This window comes from Pseudoliparis swirei, chromosome 5, assembly GCF_029220125.1.
Source record: "Pseudoliparis swirei isolate HS2019 ecotype Mariana Trench chromosome 5, NWPU_hadal_v1, whole genome shotgun sequence".
Lineage (NCBI taxonomy): Eukaryota > Metazoa > Chordata > Actinopteri > Perciformes > Liparidae > Pseudoliparis > Pseudoliparis swirei.
The window spans coordinates 22,959,903-22,983,275 of NC_079392.1; the positions used below are offsets into that span (position 1 = coordinate 22,959,903).

The window sequence follows — 23,373 nt, forward strand, 5'->3', positions numbered from 1 at the left end:
AATATTTATAACTATAATATATACATTTAATTTAATTAAAAGACCATTTAATTAAATGTTATAAATATAAATATGCAATTCCCTAAGTATGTAATTGAAAACGTGGCTATATTAAAGTGTAAGTCAAATGTAGGTGCAGCTTGTATTATGATGTGCAATCTTAATATCCCTGAATTAGTTATTGCGAGTCCATTTAAATCTAAAATGTACTAGAAAAAATACGCTAAGCCATCATCATGGCTTAAATCAGATATATTATTTATAAGATATCTAGCATAAATAATATCTATATATAGATATATTATCATATTTATAATTTCTATTATTATTTATAATATATACAGGACTGTCTCAGAAAATTAGAATATTGTGATGAAGTTCTTTATTTTCTGCAATGCAATTAAAAAAAAAAAAATCATGCATCATGATTATTTACAAATCAACTGAAAAAATGCAAAGCCTTTATTCTTTTATTTTTGCTGATTATGGCTTACAGCTTAAGAAAACTCAAATATCCTATCTAAATATTAGAATATCATGAAAAGTATACTAGTATATTATTAAAAAAAATCATGAATTGTATTATTAACTCTCGAACACTCTGCAAGGGTTTCCTGAGCTTGACACTTGTTCAGCTGACAACACATTTTCAAATGTTTGATTTTTTTTTTTTGTATTTTCTTTTTTTTTTTACTTGGTCTTATTAAATATTAAAATGTTTTGAGATAGGATTTTAGAGTTTTCTTAAGCAATAAAGCATAAATAAATAAAATAAAATAAAATAAAGTGAATTTTTTGATTTGTAAATTGTGAATTTAGATGCATTTGCATTTTTTTTTTTTTAATACAAATCAAATAATGAACAGTATATGACTCAATACAGAAGAAATTATGGCTATATGTGGACAACAATACTTGAAATTATAATAATATATAATTATTCAAGTATACTTTCAAGTATTATTGTCCACATCGCCGTAATTACTTGTGTATTGAGTGAGCTGGGAAAGGTCGTGATGTGAACTCCGCTGTCACGCGCCGCGGGGACGGGCGCTCGCTCGCGCTCGCTCGTGCTCGCTGGCGCACGCGCCGGACCGTCGTCCCGAGGTGACGTCTGTGTCCCCTCTGCTCCCAGTGGCCCCCTGCCATATTTATTCATGCCGGGCAAGATGGCGTCGATACAGGCGATGTGTTGTTGCCAGTGGACGTAACAAGGCTTTTTTTCTCTCCTTCTAAACACAAAACCCAGTCGGACACATTTACACACGCGACCGCGTCGTGTCGGTGTTTACGGCGCGAGCGTCGACGTCTTTTTTATTTCCCGCGTTTCCACGCATTTGTTTTCTTACCAAAATGTTCACGTTGTAGCTCGCTCGCTAACCGACCAGCTGGCTAACACAGAGCAGCCGCTAGCGAGCCGCCACAGCCGAGCCGCCGCGAAGTGGAGGATGGGAGAAAAGCTGGAGCTGAAGCTCAAATCGCCGGTTGGAGCCGAGCCCGCCGGCTACCCGTGGCCGTTACCGGTATACGTGAGTTGTAAACCTCGGCACATCACCGGTCACATGTTCATCTTGTGTGTGTTCGCTGTGTCTTTGTTAGCTAACGTTAGCTCGTTGCTAACACGGGCTAGCTGAAGGGAGCCGCGGCTCGTCCGGGGGATCCGGTCCTTCTGGTCCGGGAGGGTGACGCACGTCGCGGGCGTGTGTCCCGACAACTGCGGGGACATTTTTTAGATTTTCGGCTGACACCTGAAGTTATCCACCCGGGAAACATAAACACGCAGGCGACGGTTCACGTGAGCGGATTAAAAGGTTTAAGGATACAAGCAGCGACACGTACGACCGAGACGCACATTGACAGCGAGGAACGAGATGTTTTGAAATTGGAGCGGCAGTAAAAAAAAAAAACTTAGCTTTTATTTGTCCAAAAAGTCTCGTTTTTACTGAAACGCGTGCAAAGCTTTGAGTAGATCCGACCCGGTTACTCTTGCTTTGCAACTAATGTTGACATTTGTTACGAATAAACAATTATAAAGGACGTATAACGTTAATGTAAAGATTATTTACAATATGTGTGTGTGTATCTTGATTCTGCAGGCATGTGAAATGTGTTGTGTGTGTGTACACTACTCCTCTTACTTGTATTTCCACACACACTGCTGTCTGGCTGGTTGTCGTTGACTCATTGAGGACAAACAGAAAAGGAAGCTTTTATGGAAGACGTGATGTGGTCTTTTGGGGTGTGTGTAGTTAACTTTACGTTGTCTTTCTCCTTTATAGTAATTGCGGTGAGGCAGTCAGTGCTGACAGAAAAAAGACAGAAAGCTTCCATTTCTCAGAATGTCCGTGTGGGGTCTGCCGGCGCTTCTCATCTCTACCACGCTCTACCTATATCCTGGCAGTCTGGTTATTTCAGTTCCAGCTCTCGGTTTGTTTGTTGTTGAATCACGAACTGAACACTTCACAAGTCACTGAGCCAGAGTTACTTGCTGATGTAATCGGCCGCTCCTCTCTGCTTTGGCTAACAAAGTGGACTCCCCGCTTTTTTTTTTTTTTTTTTACACCAGGCCACAATCTGATGACACCAACCGTTCCTCCCTGCTGAATTTATTGCCTCACCCATTTATTGCCTCACCCATTCATTGCCTCACCCATTTATTGCCTCACCCATTTCCTTATGTTATAGTGCGTACGGATAACTACAAGCGCGGGCATATGTCTGGCATGTAGAACATACTGTTTGTTGATGAGCACAATATCTATTCATACGCGGGACTAGTATTGAAATACGTCTGATAATCCCACATGTGCAGTTCTGCAATATGGAGCCTATTCATGAGGCGGTGCACTCCTCCTGTTTTCAAAGGGGAACGACTTCCTCTCTCTCTTCCTGTCCTCTCGTGTCCATATGGTCAACTCTGCAGGGAGGATAGCAGAGACTGCTTCTCTTCAGCAATGCTGTATTAATCAAATACAAAAATGTGTGTGTGTGTGTGTGTGTGTGTTCTTTCCCCTTCTTTTCTTCCCCCGCTCGCGTTTAAAGCGCTTGCTGCTAACAGAGGCCACTCCATCTCGATGTGTTCTTCACTCCCACAGAGCATGGAGATCGCTGATCTCCCCCACGGAGCGTGAAGACGGTGCTGCGTGTGTGTTGGGATACACTTGACCTATTTTAAATGCCGTTGCCCTATGCATTGTGGGATTTTACTCCAATCCAGCCACCAGAATGAAGCCCATCAAAATAATCTCATGTCTCCCTTTCTCTCTCTCCCCATCTCTCACTAAATCCTCACATCTGTGCGTCGGTAAATGCTTCCATGTGAAGAGCATTCTGCTGCACTCTGTCCATCTGGTGTCGGGTCTGGGCGCTAACCGGGTTTACAAACGGTTTCAAAGATATGCTGCTGCCCAAGTCCTGCTGAACGGCTTTTGTTTGGTTCTCGACTGTGAACTTCGCCTATTATTTACTAAGCTTCAATTACTTGTCGAGACGGCGTCTCATGATTTAGCAATATGCCGGTAGTCATCCGCAAGTGTACACACACATTTTATTGCGTGCAAATCCTCTGTTTTAATAGAGGGAAGGCGAGCGCAGGTGTCTTGTTTTACTCACTGATGCTATGTTAGTTTGAGGTAATTGGTGAGTATGAGTATTACACGGGTGTAAGTGGGGATAATCTTTTACAGGGTTCGTACGGTCATGGAAAACCTGGAAGTCGTGGAATTTCAAAACGGTCATTTCCAGGCCTGGAAAAGTCATGGACAAAACTTAAATCATAAAAGTTTTGGAAAAGTCATGGAAATTTGTTATCGCATGTTCATTTACGCCGAGTTTGAAATAATTAATATGTTTTCTAAAGAAAGACACTCAAAATATAAGCCGGCGTACGCTCTCAAAACGTAACATTTTCTAAAATGTTCATGTTTATACCGAGATTTCAGTTTGGTCATGGAAATTTGGTTAAAAGTCCTGGAAATCCACTGGTCAAAATGTGTAATAACCCTGCTTTTCTTCTTGTGAGCTGCTGAGGGACATAAAGAGGCACAAGCTGCTGAGGTACATCGTGTAGAGGAGAACCCTGACACCCACCATGGTTCACACGGACGTAAGGAGAGATGTGGCGAGGAAAGGAGTCGTACATACGTAGGGAGGGAGGGAGAGAGGAGGGTCGCCTGTTCTTTTTTTGTCTCACTCGCTTTCAGGCACTGTGTATTTTTAGCAGCAGCCCTTTGCCGTCTTTGTGTGAGCGGTTGACCCCCCCCCCCCTTCAACATCTCCGTCGCTCGCAGAGTCACACCTTCCATATTTAGTGAACCGATCCGCGGAAGGAGGTTTGTAGGTCACGCTGCTGATCAGCGACGCGGCTGGCGGCTAGCTTCTAGACGTAGCCGCAGAGACGGCGGTGCATTTCCTGTGTCGCCGTGCATGTTTTGAGTTTCGGCGGAAGTGTGCGTCGTGTTGCCGGGCGGTGTTGAGCGGGAAGCCAGGAGCTCCGGGCTGTGGGCGCTGTGCCAGGCCTCCGACCAGCTGACTAGTACCAGGCTTTCCCATCTCTCTCTCTGCCCCCCCCACACACACACCTTCTAGCTCTCCTCACTTTCACTTTCTCTCCTTTTCACCCTCTGAATTCTCCTTCTCCTCCTCCCTCTCGCTCCCCTCTACTCTTTCCCTGCACCAGAGGCTCTTCTTGGCAGTGCGCTTGGCGCCGCAGACAGAAAGTGGGTCAGTGGGTCAGCCCCGGCAACGGGCTCGGGCCGGCTGCGCTCCGGGTGTAACCCGAGTCCTGTTGCTCCCACAGAGCTGCTGAGCACGCTCCAGCTAAGATGGCTAATTCCAGACACCCTGGGATCAATATTATCACAATCTTATTTTATAGAGCTGTATTCTAGATTCAAGGGCCTTTCTTAATCGGTCACTTTAATCTTAGACACGGTTCAGGCCTGAAACACTTTTTTGGAATTCACTAAATCTACTTCAGATCTTTCACGCCCCCCTGCTGTCATCGAGCATTTTATCTCCATTTTCAGGGGGCAGGAGGGGGTCTTCAAGCGGAGATGGCATGTGGACAGTATATGCAACATCAAGTCAAATCCATCATCTGGAAGCTTGAATCCTAAAGATTAATTTGTGATGCTCAGTTTAGCTCCGCGGTGTTTTCTTCATCATAAATTAGAAATACACATTGTGTTTATGATAACCACCTTCTAGAACGTTGCGATGGAAGGATATACGATGCCATTCCCACGCTTGATCGTGTATCATCGGTTGTTGCATCATTTGTCACACAGATCTGGTCCTCCGAATACCACGTTAAGACAACCGGATGTTGAGCGCCTCTGTTCTGAAAATTCCTCACAAAGCCACCTTTCTGTGAAGCTGCATGGGAAAGCCACACATCCTCTGAACGCGGCTGAACTACGTCGCCCGTATTCAACAGCCCGCCGTCTCGGATCCGACCTCCAGAACCTCCTAGTCCCTCGTACTCGCCTTAAAACCCGCGGTGACCGAGCTTTTGAGGAACGCTCTGCCTGCACCCCGAAGGTTTTCACATTCAAGAGCATCATTTAATCTCAAAACATACATGTTTATTACACTGGCATTCGGGTGATTTTAATATTCTACGGCCTGCTTTTTATCTTCTCCTATTTATTTATTTTATTGCAGCATCTTTAACTGTGTTTTGTACTTTGCTCTTTTAACTGTTGAACTGTTTTGACCTGTTATTGCCAAATTGTTTTAATTGACTACTTTTCTGCACTTTGTGACACTTTGTCTGATAAGTGCAATATAAATAAACTTTACTTTACTTTCCTAGTTTGTGGTTCCATAAGGCCGTGACTATCCTAGAGGTCAAAACAGGTCATTTTATACAGTGGTTAACTTTTTAAAAAACCTCACCCCAAAGAAATGGTTTCTCGAGGAACTAACATCGTCACACATACATGTTGGAGAATTTAGTTTTTTCAGTGTTTGTTTTTGATGAATTTCTACTTTTATATCCACTCATTATTGTGCTACCTGGTTTATGGAGTTTCTATATTTTTACGACGATTTGGGGCTTTCGAATCTGCTGCCAGTTTAATTATGAGCACTTAATCCAATGCAGTCTCATAAAACCGTCTCGCAATGTAGCCGGCATTCTCAAAGGCTATAATGTTCAGTTTTTGTCGAGACTGTTTTAAGTGGTGATGATTAAACTTCATGATCATCTTGGAACATGTAGTTTATGGTGCTGTTTAAAGTGTTGGATCACATTGAGAGGTATTTAGTATTTTTATTGTTGTACCTCTTTCTGTTCTCAGGATAAACACCACGATGCTGCTAATGAAATCATCGAGACCATTCGGTAAGTGACACTTACTCCCAACTCTCGCAAGTGACTGTCGGATCTACTGTTGATTTTATGCGTGTGCTTTTCTCTAGGTGGGTGTGTGAGGAGATCCCCGACCTCAAACTGGCGATGGAAAACTACGTCCTCATTGACTACGACACCAAGTGGTGAGCCAAACGTCGCGTCAAAACCCATTTAAATCAAATTAATTTCAGTCTTTGTTTTCTAATTTGTCTGGTTGGTCAGTCACAGTCGATGTCTTTGTCACCATAGACACACCTGTTTGACTTGAGTACTTTTAGAGTCGCATGAAGATGATAATAGATGTACTGTTTAGCATTGTCAACAGTCAAATAGGTGTTTCATCTTGTACTAAGTGATTGTTTTCATTTTGTGTCTTGTTGTTCTCACAGCTTCGAGAGTATGCAGAGACTTTGTGATAAGTACAACAGGGCCATTGACAGCATTCACCAGCTGGTGAGTGAGTGTGTGCTGAGGGTTTTTAGAGCTCTGTGGAAACATTAATCGCTAAAAGTGAGCAACACCGTCAGTGTCCTGTGAGTCTGTCACCGTGTTCCCACATCAATGCCACACATGACCCGAGAGTTATGTCCAAAATTATTACAATTATTCATGGATTTATTCAGATATTATGATAAAAATAATGATTGTGTCTTGTCACTCTCGTTTCAAAGGCAAGCACCACTGGATAATATCTGCACACGCATGTGGGGAGAGCCTTTATGCCGTCCTTTGAGAGTTTCTGTGTGACTAAAACTCTGATCCCACCCTCTAGTGGAAAGGGACGACCCAGTCCATGAAGCTGAACAAGCGGCCTTCCAACGGGCTGCTGAGACACATCCTCCAGCAGGTGTACAACCACTCGGTTACGGACCCGGAGAAGCTGAACAACTATGAGCCCTTCTCCCCCGAGGTGTACGGAGAGACCTCTTTCGACCTCGTCGCTCAGATCATCAACGAGATGGAAATGATGGAAGACGACACCTTTGTCGACCTCGGCAGCGGTTAGTCTGCTGCTGTTTTGGGACGTCGTAGTGTAACCACAGATCACACGTGTTGTTCAAAGATGGTTTACTTATCGTGTCGTGGGAACGTTTTTCAATAAACAAGTAATTATATAGATTTTGTTTTAGTATGCAAGTCAGGATGCCCAAAAAAATTTTTATCAGCAATGTTTTTCAAGCGTCACTTTGGTTTTAACCTGAATCATACTTTCCGGTGTTTTCATGTCTATATTTTAGAAATTGGTCGCGTATTTAGCGAGTACGCGGCTAGCAATCAACGGGCTGCAATGTAATCTCTTGGGACGACTCCTTGCCTCCAATGTAACTCCACTAAAAGTCCTTGTTTTTGTCACTGACTTTTGTGATAATGTTCTGGCAAAATGAAGTAAAGGACTCTACAGAGAAATAACTAGTTTTTCTCCATTGATCCGGTCTTTTTGTTGTGTCATGTGACTTATCGCCGGAAGACGGTGGTGAAAAAGTACGTCAGAGATGACTAAATATCATTAATTAATTTATATTAATACATAGTAAGATTTTACAGACACAAAAACAAACAGACTGAATCAAATGAAAGATGACGGTCTCATTTCTCTGGAGGGTCCTCTACTTTAACCAATCTGAACTAATCGAAGCACTTTTAGTGCACCTGCATTGACAGTGAGGAATTGTGCAATGTGATTTACCTGGCAGCCAGTTTAGTGGCTGCAGCGTTCTCGCTCAATACTTTGTCACAAAAAAGGATCCACGTTATATCAACATTTTTTTAAAAGCAACCCGTTAAGCTGTAAACCAGGTGGCTCTATGGTCTTTGTCTGTTTGGTGCAAGACTTGAACCCATTGTCTTCTCAATTGCAGGAGTGGGGCAGGTCGTGCTGCAGGTTGCAGCAGCAACCAACTGTAAACACTACTACGGTGTAGAGAAAGCAGACATTCCAGCTACCTATGCAGAGGTAACCACATAAATCGCAGGACCGGAGGGCTCCTCCACAAAGAGGGCCGAGCGAGGCCCCGGGGCTGTCGAGAGAGAAGCGTTGTAGTGAAATGACGCCGCGCAAAACCCACCGCCGGCAAATAAACAGAAGTGTGGTGTCTTTGTCTCCGATCGGTCTTCAAAGGGGATTTCCCGGCTCACGTTTCATCTTCTCGTCATTACCCTGTAGCAACACGCCGCAGCAGCATTTGTGTTTGGATATTAATATTCCCATTCTCTCTCTCAGAGCATGGATAAAGAGTTTAAAAAGTGGATGAAATGGTACGGGAAGAAACACGGAGAGTACACAGTAAGTTGAGGATCGCACTTCATCGTTTTGAATATCGTTCGTGGTTATTCAGGGTGCTTCACCCGGCGTGCTTTGTTTCTTTCAGTTAGAGAGAGGTGACTTTTTGTCTGAAGAATGGAAGGAAAGGATCGCCAACACAAGGTGTAATACCAAGCCGGGCTCCCGAACTGTCTGAGAAGAGCTTTCCATTCCATGTTCCACTCTGACTACTTATACGCTGAATTTATACTCCGAGGCACGAGGAGAATAGAAGCCATTGTAATAGAAAGGTCATGAAATGACAGCTGCCATTATGAAACTTATTTACAGATTACTCCAAATAATAAATCCTAAGCAGGGCTCCTTTATGAAATGTTTAGGGGATAGCTGTTTAATTATTTAATAAATGTGTCTGCAGAACTTTGCCATCTATATATATCTTGTATTTTCTTCCAACTGTAGATCTAAAATATTTCTTTCTCCATCTGTCTTGCAGTATTATTTTTGTGAATAACTTTGCCTTTGGTCCAGAGGTAGATCACCAGCTGAAGGAGCGCTTTGCTAACATGAAGGAAGGTTCGTATTTGGTTTCCTCTCCGTTGCGTTGTCATTTTAAACGTCTCCTAAATGAGTTGCATGGCAGAGCAGACGGTTGATGAGCCACGACAAATTGAAACGTTTAATAGGCCTCCGGAGTAATCTGATCAGAGGTCGACAAATAAGGCTTTTAATAGCAGACGCTAAAGGTCTTTTAGCTCTCAACTTTTGCTTTAATGTAGAAAATATCACGGCTTGGCTCAATGGAAATGTATTTATTGCCGATTAAATAAAAACATCTGACGGTATGCTAAATGTTTATCGATTACTGGCTCTAGTTGGGCAAGTAGGGAAGTGCTACTGCATGTCAACTACAGCTTCTGAATTTGTGAAGAAAGTGTATTCATTGACCTGTTTGTTTTATTTTTTTATTTCCACAGGTGGAAAAATTGTATCCTCCAAACCTTTTGCACCTTTAAATTTTAGAATAAACAGTCGAAATTTAAGTGGTAAGTAACACAATTGGTTGAAAAGCACATTTCAACGTCTCGTGCTTCCCCCTTGACGTGTATCTGACGAGCCGTGATATATATTTTTTCCCCCTCTGTCCTGCAGATATTGGTACAATAATGCGCGTGGTGGAGCTTTCTCCACTGAGGGGCTCCGTGTCCTGGACTGGAAAGCCAGTTTCCTACTACCTGCATACCATAGACCGCACCATAGTAAGTACTGGAGCTGTTTGAGGAGGGCAGAGGCGAGAATGTTTATCCGAGGAGACCGTGACGAACCAATAACGCACTAAATGACTCCTGAACACACACATCAGACACCAGAGAGTAGCCTAAACTCCAGAGAGAGACCGCTACTGTAAACGGCTGGCGTTCTCTGAGTGAGTAGTCGGTCCCAGAAGTAAGCAGTCTGCGGATAGAGCACATCAGGTGCATGAGATAACGCTGATGTGTGTGTGTCACTCTGGTAACTGGTTATCAGTGGGGATCCCAGTGGGGGGGGGGGGGGCTGGCAGGCTGCCCAGAAAGTGCAAGTGGCTGCTCTAGTTACCGCCTTATGAAAGTGTGGCTGCTCACTGTGCATGTCCCCGATATGAATTTGTTTTTGTTGTTTTTGCACCGTTTAATTTGGAGGATGGGTTTCGATGGTTGAGCAAATGTAAGCGAGTAAAAGTCAAATCAAAGAACTGACGAGGTCACAGGGCGGCTGATCAAAAGTTGCCGAACTCTACGACCTGCTGACCTCACGAATGGAGGTTTTGTATCTGCATCAAATGACTTGTCAGTGCATTATCATATTATAATCCGAAAACATTACATATGTGTGCGTTTGCTTTAAAACAGTAGCATGTATATGTTTAGATGTAATGAGAGACATGGTCTTTAATGACACGCACCAGATTTATGTACGCAGGACAGGCTGTGCAGGGATTTAGAAAACATCTTCACAAAGATATTTCTGTTGACCTAACGCCAGGTTATTTGAACTCAGACAGGATGTTCGCTCTTATATTGAAAATACTAATCGTTTTATTTTTCTTGTTCTATTTCAGCTTGAAAACTATTTTGCTAGCCTCAAAAATCCTAAACTCAGGGTAAGTGATTTCCTTCCTCCTCAGTGTGAAGACCCGAGTCTCCGACCTCGCTAGATATTCTGGATCAAACTGTTAAATTGGTCCATTTCCTTTCAGGAGGAGCAAGAGGTGGCTCGGCGACGTCATCAGAAGGACACGAAGGACAGTAAAAGCAATAGTACCACCCCGACGAAACCGAAAGAACAAAACAAGGTGAGATAATAACCGATTTGCAAACCTTTATATTATATATTATAAATTATAGATCTGTGTTGAGCATGAATGAACTTGAGTGCTCAACTCGTGTGTACATACAGTGGTAAATATAATCTTTACTTGTACAGCGCCTTTCGAGTCTTCCGACCACTCAAAGCGCTTTAACACTATATGACATTCACCCATTCATACCATGATGGGAGGAGCCACCTGCCCATCAGGGCGAACCAACACTAACACTCCGTAGACACGGATACGGGAGCAATTTGGGGGTTAAATGTCTTTTAAGCGCCGCATGTAACCTTTTAAATATTATTTTTGTTTGTTTTTCAATGTGTGAAAATGGAAGTGTATCGCGACAGCGTGTGTATAGTATCAATAGTGTTCAAGTGTCAATGAGTTGGCAGCCCCCGCACAACATGTGTTCTGTACAGAGCTACATGCATCGATGTATTTTAAGCTCAGAATTGCATGTACGTGTTTTTTCGACCCCTGACATTTTTCTATAGTGTCATTTTAAACGCTGAAATGTTTCTTTCTTGGTTGATCTTCACATTAATCCACGTGCAGCTGTAGCTCTCCGTGCTCTTTGTGTGAATATCTATCTTTGTGTACGACAGCAGGACTCCTGCGGCGAAGAGGAGCGGCCTCGCCTGGTGACGGTGGTCAAGCCCACCGCCAAACCCCGACGAGCCCGCCTCCTGCCCAAAGCTCGCAAGCTGAACAACAAGAAACGCGGCCGCCCCAAGAAAGCCGCCCCGGCTGCCGAGAAGAAGAACAAGAAGAACCAGAGCGCGTTGGATCTGCTGCATGCCAAGACGCTCTCTGCGGGTCAGAGAGCACACACACACCGAATACACCTCATATTACAGAAATGACTTAACGCCGTCTTTACAATATAACTGAATATACTTCTTGTGTGTACAGATGCATTCCGGCCGCCTCAGAGTCCCTTCTACCAGCTACCTCCCAAGGTGCAGCACTATCCCTCGAGTCACCTGCTTCTGAGCCCGACTCCTCCTGGTCTGCAGCAGCTGCTGGGTGAGCCGACCGAGACCCGGACACATGTTTTATCCGTCTTGTTCAAAGTAGTCGATCGTATTGTACCAGACACGTTGAATGCAGCAGTGAGAGGTCAGAAGGAGAGACTCTAAGCCGGTTCAGGTGTAATATCAGCCTGCATGTGAATGGATTTGGTGTCTGAGACAACCTCACTAATACATGTACATCCTGTCTTTTTGCTCTCTTTGTCCCTCACCCTCTTTTACAGATAACATCAAAGTGCAATACCTCCAGTTTATGACCCACATGAAGACTCCTCAGTACCGATCCAACCTGCAGCAGCTTTTAGAACAGGAGAAGGTAATGAGTAATGCCATTAAAGACGTTATTTGCTACGGTGGCTATTTTCCCTGCTGCACATTCGGTTCACAGTTCCATTTTTTGTGCATTTTTTTCCAAACCCTTACCTGTAATCTTTACTTTCTCTCTCTAGCAAAAACACAGGGACCTGTCGGGGCAGGCGGAGCAGCTCCACTCAGTCTGTCAGACGCACAAGGACAAGATCAAAAGCCTCTTTCAGACCAAACTAGATGAGGTGGGAACTGCTTCTTAATTTCTCTCCATTACACAGCTGTACGGACACAATAAAATTGTGACTCATCCATTCTTCTAATGGTTTTTTTTTTTTATCTTTAAATCATTTCTAAGATTATTGTTAACATGAATCCAAAGCACAGTTTGTGTAATTGGTGTTTTTAAATACGGCTAATTGATGGACAACCTAAATAGTTTAAATCCCTCTCCATGTGCATCCCATTACCAGGTGAACATGGTCACTGAAACATAACTAGAATGTGAAAGATGGAGAACATAAGTTTTCTTTCCGTGTTTTCGTTGTCGTTTGCATTAACTTAACCCAAAGCGGCTCTGGTTGAAACTTCAACTCGGTTGCACCTGAAACACACACACCATCCCTGTTGTGATTGGTCAGTCATGTGAACTGTTGAAAGCTGTATTTACACGTGTTATCCGAAAAATACAACATACCTGACCGCCACGGATACACGCTAAAACCTGCTACTCTCCATCACTGCGACAGCGTGAGAACTTTGACCGTTGGAGTTCAGCGTAGAGAGGTTTTTCACTGCTAAATTCTTGTTTAGGCATTATTTGTAGCTGATGTCTAGCTCTGTGTGTGTATGTGTGTGGTGATCAGCTGGGAGTGAAAGCCTTGACTGTGGAGGACCTGCTGCAAGCCCAGAAAGAGATATCGGCCCACAATCGTCAGCTGAAAGAGCAGACAAAGCAACTGGAGAGAGACATGGCCTTGCTGCGAGACCACAGCCTGCTACTGGTGAGACCTCAGGGCCTTGCTGCCTTGTTGTTGTAACCTGTTACTACGGCACCGTCCCCAGCGGTTCACACGTGTCTCCATTCCTGCTGCTATGCCTTTTGAAGAACGGCTGCGGAAGTCCCGGTTCAGCTGTGGTCGAGCACGAGCGTTCTCCAAGCGAATGAATAACGGCGTGCGTGTTTGTGTGTTTGTTGTTTTCCAGCTCAAGTCTCGATGCGAGGAGCTGAAGCTGGATTGGGGCTCTCTGTGTCTGGAGAGTTTGGTGAAGGAGAAGCAGGCGCTGCGCAGACAAATCTCTGAGAAACAGAGACACTGTTTGGAGCTGCAGGTACACAGTCCGCCTCCTCAATCTGCTGGATTCAACACCAAATGCTTGTATTGTGTCTCCTCCACCTCTTGTTTACTCCTCCAGTCTTCCTGTGTGTTGTCTGCCCCCCCTCCCCTCCCATTCGAGAGACATTCAAAGGAATCAGCCACGTCCCCTAAAGCAAATCAAGTGTAGCTTTCAGAAAGAGTTGCTGATGTCCTGTCACAAACATTTCCCGTGTTCTCGTGTCATGGCGCCCCCTTCTGTGTGTTTGTAGATCAGCATCGTGGAGCTGGAGAAAAGTCAACGGCAGCAGGAGCTGCTTCAGCTCAAATCCTACAGCCCCTGCGACGGCTCCCCGTACAGAAAGAGCCTGGAGTCGCGCACTTCCACCGACACGGACCCCTCCAAGCTCTGCCTGTCCTCGGCCCCGGCCCACAACGGTGTCGGCCCGGAGCCGTCCGTCAACGGCACCGGCTCGCCCTGTTTCGCCACCGCCAAGGGGGAGCCTCTCTCTCGCTACCTGCCCATCTCTCCCGACCACGAGATCGTGCCCGCCATCCCCGACGCGCGGCTGAGGCAGCAAAGCTTCCCCTACGCGCTTCCCGATTACACGCGCTTCTCCCCCGCCAAGATTGCCTTGCGGCGGCACCTGAACCAGGACTCCGCCGCTCACTTGAGAGGTCCGGGGATGACCACACACAGGTTTGTTGACACTAAAATCTCACAATGTTTCGACTCCCAAGTTGCTTCACCAAGGCGACGGACAGCTAACTAGTCGAAGCGACATTTGACAGTTTCTGTTTGTTTGTTTTTTAGGGAATTTGGAGGTGTTAACTCCCCGCTCGGAGCCAAGCTGAACTGCCCCTCTCCTCATGCATCCGATGTCCAGAATAAAGGTTTCGAGAGGGTAATGTTTCTCTCTTTTTGCCGTCTGTGCACTTGCACTATCGATACGTGTGCAAGTGTTCTACCTTCCTTTCAGCTGTCTCACTATTAACAGTAGTGTTCCCTTTGTTCTCGTATAGGCTGGTAAGGAGAGGAGTCCATCTGTCCAGGGCGACAACAGCATTACAAGCCTTCCAATAAGTATCCCCCTGAGCACAGTGCACCCATGTAAGCTACCAATCAGCATCCCTCTGGCGAGCGTGGTGCTGCCCAGCCGTGCTGAGAGACTGGTGAGTACAGTGATGTAATGTAGGTCATAAAGTACTTAGTATAAATGTAATTAGTGAAATGTTCACTTGTGAAGATTTCTATTGATGTGTTGAGAGTAGATGAACAGGTTCCAAATATGTTGGATCGAACTTGAATCGTTTCTCCTGGGTCATCGCAAATTCAAGTTTATACAATATATGATTTTTTTATTTTGTTTCTTTGGATGTCACGTTTTGATTTACTGTCTGCATCAATATTAAATTGGTATAGCTTTTTTAATTGTCTTTAATATATTTTAATTTGGTTAGTGAGCACTGTAGAAATGACCAAAATAGAAACTATTGCACAATCTCGTGGAATGAAGTTTCCTTTATTGTGTTTGACAACAGCTGAAATAAATTTAAGTTCATTCTTATTTAATTTGTAATCATTTTTAACCACACTATCTTGTTTATTTCTATTTTCTTATATGACAAATTGTTCACTAATAATAATAACAGCAACCCTGGTCTGCATTCATAATTTCAGAGAAGTACTCCGAGTCCTGTGCCAGGTCAGACCAATGGTAAGGATTATCTTTGCTCACACATTATATTCACTATTATTATAATAATAAGAGGATCCGTTGCTTATTTATTGCTAATAAAGTGCATTCTATGCGTTATGTTTTATTCTGTTCCTGTGCTGCTTAACCCTCTCTGTTTAGGATATTTATCCAGCTCAGGGTTGATGAATGGAGGTCCCCATCCTGAGGACCACAATGGTGCTTCTTCATCACCTCCACCGCACCCCAACACACCTTTGACGGGACCGATGGGCAGAGGCGGTCCCATCCAGAGCCCGCCTCTCGGCACGGGAGGGGTGCTTCAGTACGCAGATGGCCCCCCGCGGATTCTTCCAGAAGATGGACAGGATCGCCAAGGAGGAGAGTCCGACACGGAGCCCCACGACAGCGAACTGCGGCGGAGAATCTTCTTCTCTTCCTCCTCCTCCTCCTCCTCCTCGTCTTCCTCTTCGTCCGGCAGCGTGGCCGGAGGCTCGTGCCTCCACCACTACGCTGGCAACAAGCAGGGATACCACAGTAACCATGGAAACCACCACCATCAGTCGCCCGGCACGCAGCACACTCACACGCCCACGCACACGTCCTCGTCCTCGTCGCACTCCTCCTCCTCCCACGGCCTCGGCTCTCAGGAGGGTCGCAAGCGGGGGAGAAGGAAACGCGGCTCCGCGGCGGCCGGCGGGGCCAGCGGATCCAGCGGATCCCCAAAGAGGAGGTCGTTCCCCGGGCTGGGCTCCAACAACCCCGCCTCGGGGTCCCCGCTCAACATCAACTCCATGGTGAGAACATTAGTCTGAGGTCTGTACAAGATTACAATCGCATGTCGTCATTTGCCCGTCCTTTTTTTGTTTCCTTCAACAGGTGAGCAACATCAACCAGCCTCTGGAGATCTCGGCCATCTCCTCCCCAGAACAGTCGAGCCGCAGCCCCATCGGGCCGGACCTGGACCAGCCTCCCGTCTTGAAGCGAGAGCGACCCCTGGAGCTCAACGGCACGAGCCGCTACTCCTCCGCCCCCAGCTCTGACGACGAGGACTCAGGATACCCTGCAGACAGCTCCAGTTCACGGTAATACAGCCATTATTATAGTTTTACTAGAAGATCAGAGGAACAACGACGTACACGCTGAGCTGCCGTTTCTTTTCTGTGCTCGTCTCCACTCCCGCTGCAGGCTGTGTTTTCCATATTTACGAAGGCTTCTAGGTTGTTGCTTAGTAACCAGTTGACCATTTCCAACATGTTCCTCCCTTTCTACTTTTAATCTGAAGCTAGTGATACAAATACGACCTGATGCCTTTCGATCAGCTCTGTTGCAGCTATAAAAAGTCTCCATCTCATTTTGTGGCCGTTTGTTTATTTTATTTTTTTAAGAATTGAAAGAAAAATTGCCACGATATCCTTGGAGAGCAGAGATGGACCAGGTAGACACGGGGACGGTGAGAGAGGTAAGAAAAGAAAATGTCACTTTTAATGGGAAAAAACGTGCGCTTCTGCTACTTGTTGCCGAGCCATCTTTCTTCTCTTCCACTAGCCAGGAAGTCTGGTAGCAGCAGTGGTAACAGCACAGGCAGTGAGACCTCCTCTTCGTCCTCCAACAGCAAGTGGAAATCCACCTTTTCACCCATTTCCGACCCCAAGCAGCCCGGCTCCGACCTGAGGCAGGGGGGCTCTCCGTTTGGCACGGGGGGCTCGGGCCGGGGCACCGACTCGGATTCTGACCACAAACCGCAGCATCATCAGCAGGCGAGGAAAGGAAGTGACGGAGAGACGTCCAGCTACATGAACCCCAACCCCTTCCTCAGTCAGGATGCAGGGCCCCGGGTCGGGTGCAGCGGCGGCGGCTCCCAGGGAGGCAGTGGCTCAGAACAGCGCCAGTCCCTCCAGAAGCAGAAGACCCCTCGCGACTGGGAGATGAAGACGAGCAGCGGCATGGCCAGTCAGAACCTCTTCATATCGGCCGCTACCAGCAGTGGTGGGGGCATTCTGAGCGGGAAGGTGGGGGGCAGCCCTGTAGCCGTGTCCTCGCCCACAGGATCCTCTGCGGGGCAGTACCTGGGCTCGCAGTTCCCCCTCGGAGGGGCCTCAGTCTTACAGTCCTTGTTCGGGGCCCAGACGGGCGGATCCACGGTGAGTGGGACCCCGCGGCTCGTCAACGGACACTCCGCCCTGGGAAGCTTCTCCAGTGCCGGGCTGGCGGGGGGAACGGCTGGAGGTGAGCATCGTAGCGACGAGCTAATCGTGAACGGCTTTACCTCTGGGGGGCGATGAGCAGTCTATTCAGAGGTCATAGTGTCAGCCCGGGGTCCAGGGGAGTGGGCCCGCTACTAGAGCCAGGTAAGTGGAGGGCCAACGCTGCTGTGTCTGCCTCGCTGACCGTTTGACTGACCGACTGATGGAGCTGCACAATTATGGCCAACGTTTTTATTTATCACAATTATTCATTGATTTTCTTTTGTGGGAGGGGGCGAAATAATTCCCTGCACATTCAGATTTTTTTCCAACAAAGCAATGCTTTTACTTTCATGTTGTGTAAGGCAACATGACACATGAATTAAAATCTAAATAACACTTAAAATAGGGTTTCTCTTCACATGCATTTTAAAAAGTCAACATCGCATCAGTCGATCATCTTCATTTAATTGGGATCGCGACTAATATTTGAGTAATTGTGCAGCCTGACTGACTGACTGCTGCCTCGCTTTTACCTGGACGGGCTGCTTGAGTGCTGCAGTTGGAAACACCCTTGGAAAATGTTCTTAATGGAATAAATGCTTAAAAAAGAAATTTACAAATCTGAACTAATGAATGTGAATTACTGACATGTTTTTACATAACTGTTACGTGACTATATTGTCAGTCATTTCACTTGTTAGCAAAAACAATCCGCCCAGAAATTATTTTGGCCTCCACGATAACGGTTTAGTGCGCTCCTAAATTGTCCGACTCGTTAGTTTTGGTGGACTGACTCTGTGTGTGTGCTTGTCTCGGACTCGCTTGGCGCTCTGCACAACCACCCGGCTCAGTCCTTGCTTCTCTCTTTGTGCCCCCCTCCTTCTCGCTCTCTTTGCCACTTTTATCTGCTCTCTCTCTCTCTCTCTCTCTCTCCACACTCCTCCCTCCCCCCCCTCTGTCTCCACTCTCTCTCCTCCTCCCTCCATTTCTGCTGTATGATTTGCAGGTATATTTCACCACGTGGTTCCCACAGTGCCCTCCCATCAGTTTGGGGTGGCACTGCCCACCCCTGGAGGCCTCGGCTCTCTGCTCAGTCCCTCCTCCTCCTCCCAAACCCAGCAGCACAGCACCCCCCAGCCAACTTCCACGCGCCTGGCCTCGGCGCCCTCGCCTCTCCCCGTCTCCCTGTCCCAGGCCCAGCACGGCCGCACCCAGTCAGTCCTGCATAGCCCCTCGCCGCCTGCACTCACGCTGCCCCCGCCTCCCCCGCTGCACAGCACCTCCTCCTCCTCCTCCTCCTCGGCACCCACGCACTCTGACGCCCTGCCGTCCTCCCGGTCCGACTCCCTCCACTCGTCCCGCCTGTCCCACTCCTCTCTCCACCACCAGAGAGCTCAGTCATCCCTCTCGCTCGCCATCTCCTCCTCCTCCACATCTGCCTCCTCCGCTTCTGTCTCTGCTGCTGCCGCCGCAACCGCTTCCCTCTCCTCCCTCTCCTCCTCCCCTCTGTCGACCTCCTCCTCGTCTCGTCCATACGCAGTGCACTACTCCCCTCGGCTGCCCCCTCCACCACACGCCAGCAGCTCAGGTGGGGGTGGGAGCATGTGGAGGACTCAGGGCATGCATGGCACCTACACGACCTCCCAGTTCCCTGGCTCCCGACCTAGATAGGGTTTGGGGGGGGGAAGGGGGGAGGATGGAGAGGGGAAGGGCGAAAGGCAATCAGAAGGTGGAAAGATGGAGAGTCTAGTAGGGAGTGAGAGAGACAGGATACCTGTATTTCCCGTGCTCCAAACAAGCTGTTGTTCTGATTGAACAAGGTGAGTACATTCCTGGGTTTTAGATCTAAAGTATTACGTGTGCCGGGGGATCATTATGAATTTGTTTATTGCTGTGTAGAATCCACAGAAACGCCAAAGAGACGCTCATCAACATCTTGATTTTGCTCTGTCTTCTTTGACGTTTCAGGTAATTATTGAAAACTACCTCAAAAATTAAATGAACTATGCAAATGTCCAGGTATGGACCGAGGCACTCTCCTCACTCAGTGGTGCTTCAAAACGTCTGCACAACCCAACCCAGCCTCCAAGACCGGCTTCTGTACTGGGATCTCTGACACACACACACACACACACACTAGCGACCACTGTAGTCGCCTTGAGCAGAATTCATCGGTACTGGTCATGTTTGTGTTAAAATGTTGGTTTAAAAAAATTATGTTTTATTTACCACAAGGAAACCGGTCCTCGCTGAGCACTGAATGAACTGATGTCTGCTTTAAATTAAAGGTGCTCAATAGTACGAACATGTATTTAGTTTGTTAGTCACGATCAAAACAATCTGTTCTCATGATTTCATGAAACATTTGAGAACAGCTTGAAGCACATAGTCCGCCTTTGTGATCTGAATGCCATCACGTTCCCTCCAAAGCTTCACGTCACACGAGTGTCGTGTCTTTGCACGCACACACACACACCAGGTCACTGACCTCTGCTCAGATGTCATGCAGCTCATAACGCTGTTTTCTTTCAATATTTGTTGCGACACATACGAGTATGAAGCCAGACGGGGAGCCGTCGGTGTCGCGTCACACTGGAGAGTCGGATGCAGTTCCTCATGTAGCAGCAGACGTGCCAGGCGGGTTAATCTCTGCCGATGTTAACGATTTACAATGTTTTTCACGTTTAACTAACTATATATTTCCTTTCCTTTGCTCCTAACTTGAGCAAAACCAACTATGCTCGCATGAAAATATTTAACATATCGGTGAACGTTTCTTAGTTTGCTATTTTTTTTTTTTTTGCGAGACTAATCAAAATTAAATTCTCCAAATGAATGAACTCAACAATATGTAAGTCTGTAAGTCTGACGGACGAACACGGTGACGTGATGATGTCGGCGTTATCCGGAAAACGTGGTGAATTCGCAACATTTAAACATGTGCCGATGAAGCCGGATCCTTTTTTTAATTTGAAAACAAAGATCAATTACATGAAATGAGATGGTGCTTTTTAGATGTGATCGGACACGTTCTGTATTGATTTCCATTTCCTCGAGTCAGTTTGGTAAATCACACTACGGCGAGGGAACGTAGCCCAAATACTCTTAAAGAAGGATTTTTTTACCTATTTGTCTCTGCTGTCGAATGTTAAGGACATAAAACATGGACGTGTGTGTAATCACACTGCATATTATAGTTGATGCACACACGCACACACACACACGTGGCATGCATGCAAATCCTCACACTGAGAAAACAACCAACCGTAACAAACTACTGGACTCTTCACACCTCTGTTTGCTTCTTTTTTTAATTTTTAATTATGGAATGTTTATTTAGTAAACAATGTTTGTACTGTGAATGTGATTCATTCTCCGACTGTATAGCTGTGTATAATTTAGATATATTTATGCTGTCCGTCTCTTCATTTGCCTTTTTGTATTTGTTTTTCTTTCTTTTTGTCATGAAAGGAGTGCGTGTGTGTGCACTCGACTCTGAAAACAATGGTGCTAAATTAGGATCTTATTTATTCTATAGGGAAAACATCGATGACTAAACCCATACACGTGGTGCTGTACGCGGGGACACTTGTAAAGCCATCTCGTTGGCCTTTCTCATATTTAATATGCTATTCTCTGGTTCTTTAAACGCCGAGTCATCGTTGAGTCTCGGCCTGAGTTCACGGGGATGAGGAAGAGTTTGTGTTCCTCTTTGATCTGCCTTTGTTTTTGTGAACAAGACACACTGTTTTTGTACATTTTTGTTTTTCCTTGTATGTCTCCACCATAAACAGAAAGGTATATAAAATAATTATCTATATACAGTCTATATATATATATATATAAAGTATATGTGTGTGTGTATATATATATATAAAGAATGGAGGTGTTTAGGCGCCGGCCTTGTGATCTCGCTCTCAGCCTGTGAAACAGGAGGCTTGAAGCCGAGGAGAGTGAAGCACAGCCGGCGCCGAAAAACGGCGTGGCTCATCGTGATGGAACCGGAAACTCTCCTCAGTGCATTCAAAACAAAAACAAAAACAAACGGTGCTGTGGCTCGAACACGACCAGAACCGCCATCGCATCAGATACTTCCACATATCTCTCTCTCTCTCTCTCTCTCTCTCTCTCTCTCTCTCTCTCTCTCTCTCTCTCTCTCTGCAGGGAAACAAATGGTGCTTCTGTTTCCACACAATGGAAAGTCGCTTCTTACAAAGGAAATCTTCACTGGTGCATAAGAAACACACACACACACTGGCTTGAGACGTCTTGCCGAGCGTCCTCAATGCGTCACTGGCAAACTGATGTGAAACTGCCGTGTGCGCGTCACTCGGATCGGCGTGAGAGGCCACGCCTCCTTTTCTTTCCCCTCTCTGATTCTGGGGGAAAAAAACACTTGAGCTCCGTTTTTGCGTGCCAGTGCTATTTTTTAAAATTATTTAAATTTTGTTTTTTTTCCACTTGCCGGTGCATATCTAAGGGAAGATTAGACAAATCAAAGCTTTATTGTAAACGCCTGTCCTGTGCACTCACAAATCTGGGTTTTTTTTTCACCTGCGAGAAAGTCGTTTTAGAACCCAATAAGGAGACGGCGGTCCGTTTGTTCGCCGCACCGACGGATCGTTCGTCACGACCGTCGACGCCGTGTTGATTTTCTTTTTTCTTGGTGTTTGATACAATTGCAGTTCTGCTTTTAATGGTGTCTTCAGACTCCTGTTTGTTATACTACTAGTCACACAGACAGCACGGTGCTCTCCTTCACTTAAAACGAGGACATTGCAGCTATTGATATATATATACATATATATACTACTCTTCTCTTGTGGTGCTGCAGGGTTTTATGGTTTTGATAATCTGCAACGCGAGCTTGCCCGGCGGCTCTTCGGTGGTCTGCTTCTAACCTACGGGAAATGTGTCATGCCTGGAGGGGCGGCGTGGTGTATGTGCAAGTGAGAATAGTCATTGGGAATGGACGAATAGATCCATGTTATGGAGTTAAACCAGTTTTATAGCTACTTATATATATATATATAGATCTAAATAATCCCTCAAAAATGAGGAGGTGCTGTTATTCAAGCCATTTGGTATAGAAGCATGGTTTTAATTGCTGCTTCTATGCAGCTTGGTACATTCAACGTCGTTTCCTCTGAATCTCGCCAGAGGTCTTCACTCAGGAACTTCCCAGGTGGCTTGAAATTATGTAAACAACTTTTTGTTAAAGAAAAACGACTGTCACACCGACTTGTTCACCATGTTGTGGGGCGATTTTTAAGTCCCTTTCTAACCCAACTCAGGACCAGGACAACGGTGGTGGCGTTTAGAAGTCGGCTCTCCACAGATTACTTCTCAACTGTCACATACATCCAGCGTCTCCAGGTGGAAAATCCAGCTTTATGAAGCTTTGCGAGTCCGTCTGACCTCCGGGAGCTGTGAAACGGCTCCGACGTTCAGCATCTTCCTCATCTCACAAATACCTCTCGTCTAGATTTGCGTCTCCAAGGAGGTTCCTTTGTTGGGAGTCTCCCCTTTACGTTTTTTGGGGAGGGTTAAAACACACAGGACACATGTGACCGACAGTGAGCGGGGACGCCAGGGCAGGTCTGAGGTGCAATCATTGCAAACGTACTTCCCAAAAGGCCCTTGGGTTGTTCGTGACTTGTTACTGTTTGGTGTTGGTGCTTTTATCCTAAGATGTTATAATGAAACAAATGGAATTCCTGTTTTTTTTTTTTTTTTTTCCTGCGTTTTATGATTATTAATAAACATGTTTCATATAATATTTGAATTAATTTATTGTGTAATGGCATTTCTTCCTATCCACTTTTTTGTTCTTTAACCTGGTTGCTAGCGTAAAAATATATTTTGA

The 23,373-nt window shown here is 45.8% G+C and overlaps 1 protein-coding gene across 5 annotated transcripts; it reads left to right on the top strand.

Moving 5' to 3' along the window:
• The first annotated feature begins 1,101 nt into the window (after positions 1-1,101).
• dot1l (DOT1-like histone H3K79 methyltransferase) lies at positions 1,102-23,296 on the top strand. Of its 5 annotated transcripts, none has more exons than XM_056415444.1 (29): positions 1,102-1,529; positions 6,303-6,346; positions 6,424-6,498; positions 6,745-6,808; positions 7,128-7,356; positions 8,215-8,309; positions 8,577-8,639; positions 8,725-8,780; positions 9,115-9,194; positions 9,596-9,664; positions 9,771-9,877; positions 10,717-10,758; positions 10,855-10,950; positions 11,574-11,784; positions 11,881-11,994; positions 12,224-12,315; positions 12,449-12,550; positions 13,172-13,309; positions 13,512-13,637; positions 13,894-14,321; positions 14,436-14,526; positions 14,645-14,794; positions 15,303-15,339; positions 15,481-16,115; positions 16,198-16,403; positions 16,707-16,780; positions 16,867-17,547; positions 18,514-19,327; positions 19,476-23,296. In XM_056415444.1, the coding sequence occupies exons 1-28, from the start codon at positions 1,449-1,451 to the stop codon at positions 19,176-19,178; spliced, it is 4,851 nt and encodes a 1,616-aa protein (XP_056271419.1). In that variant the 5' UTR covers positions 1,102-1,448; the 3' UTR covers positions 19,179-19,327; positions 19,476-23,296. The 5 variants fall into 5 exon arrangements, with proteins under 5 accessions (XP_056271419.1, XP_056271420.1, XP_056271417.1 ...); XM_056415445.1 differs by lacking the exon at positions 1,102-1,529 and adding an exon at positions 4,070-4,105; XM_056415442.1 differs by lacking the exon at positions 1,102-1,529 and adding an exon at positions 4,574-5,541.
• The last annotated feature ends 77 nt before the right edge of the window (positions 23,297-23,373 follow it).

What these genes read in the sequence shown, in the direction of transcription:
- dot1l (XM_056415442.1), top strand. Translation starts at nt 5,218, where the DNA reads ATGGAAGGATATACGATGCCATTCCCACGCTTGATCGTGTATCATCGG. An exon ending in GCTCTGCCTGCACCCCGAAG is followed by an intron (nt 5,542 to 6,302) that starts GTTTTCACATTC and finishes TTCTGTTCTCAG; the next exon opens with GATAAACACCACGATGCTGC. An exon ending in AGAATAAAGGTTTCGAGAGG is followed by an intron (nt 14,527 to 14,644) that starts GTAATGTTTCTC and finishes GTTCTCGTATAG; the next exon opens with GCTGGTAAGGAGAGGAGTCC.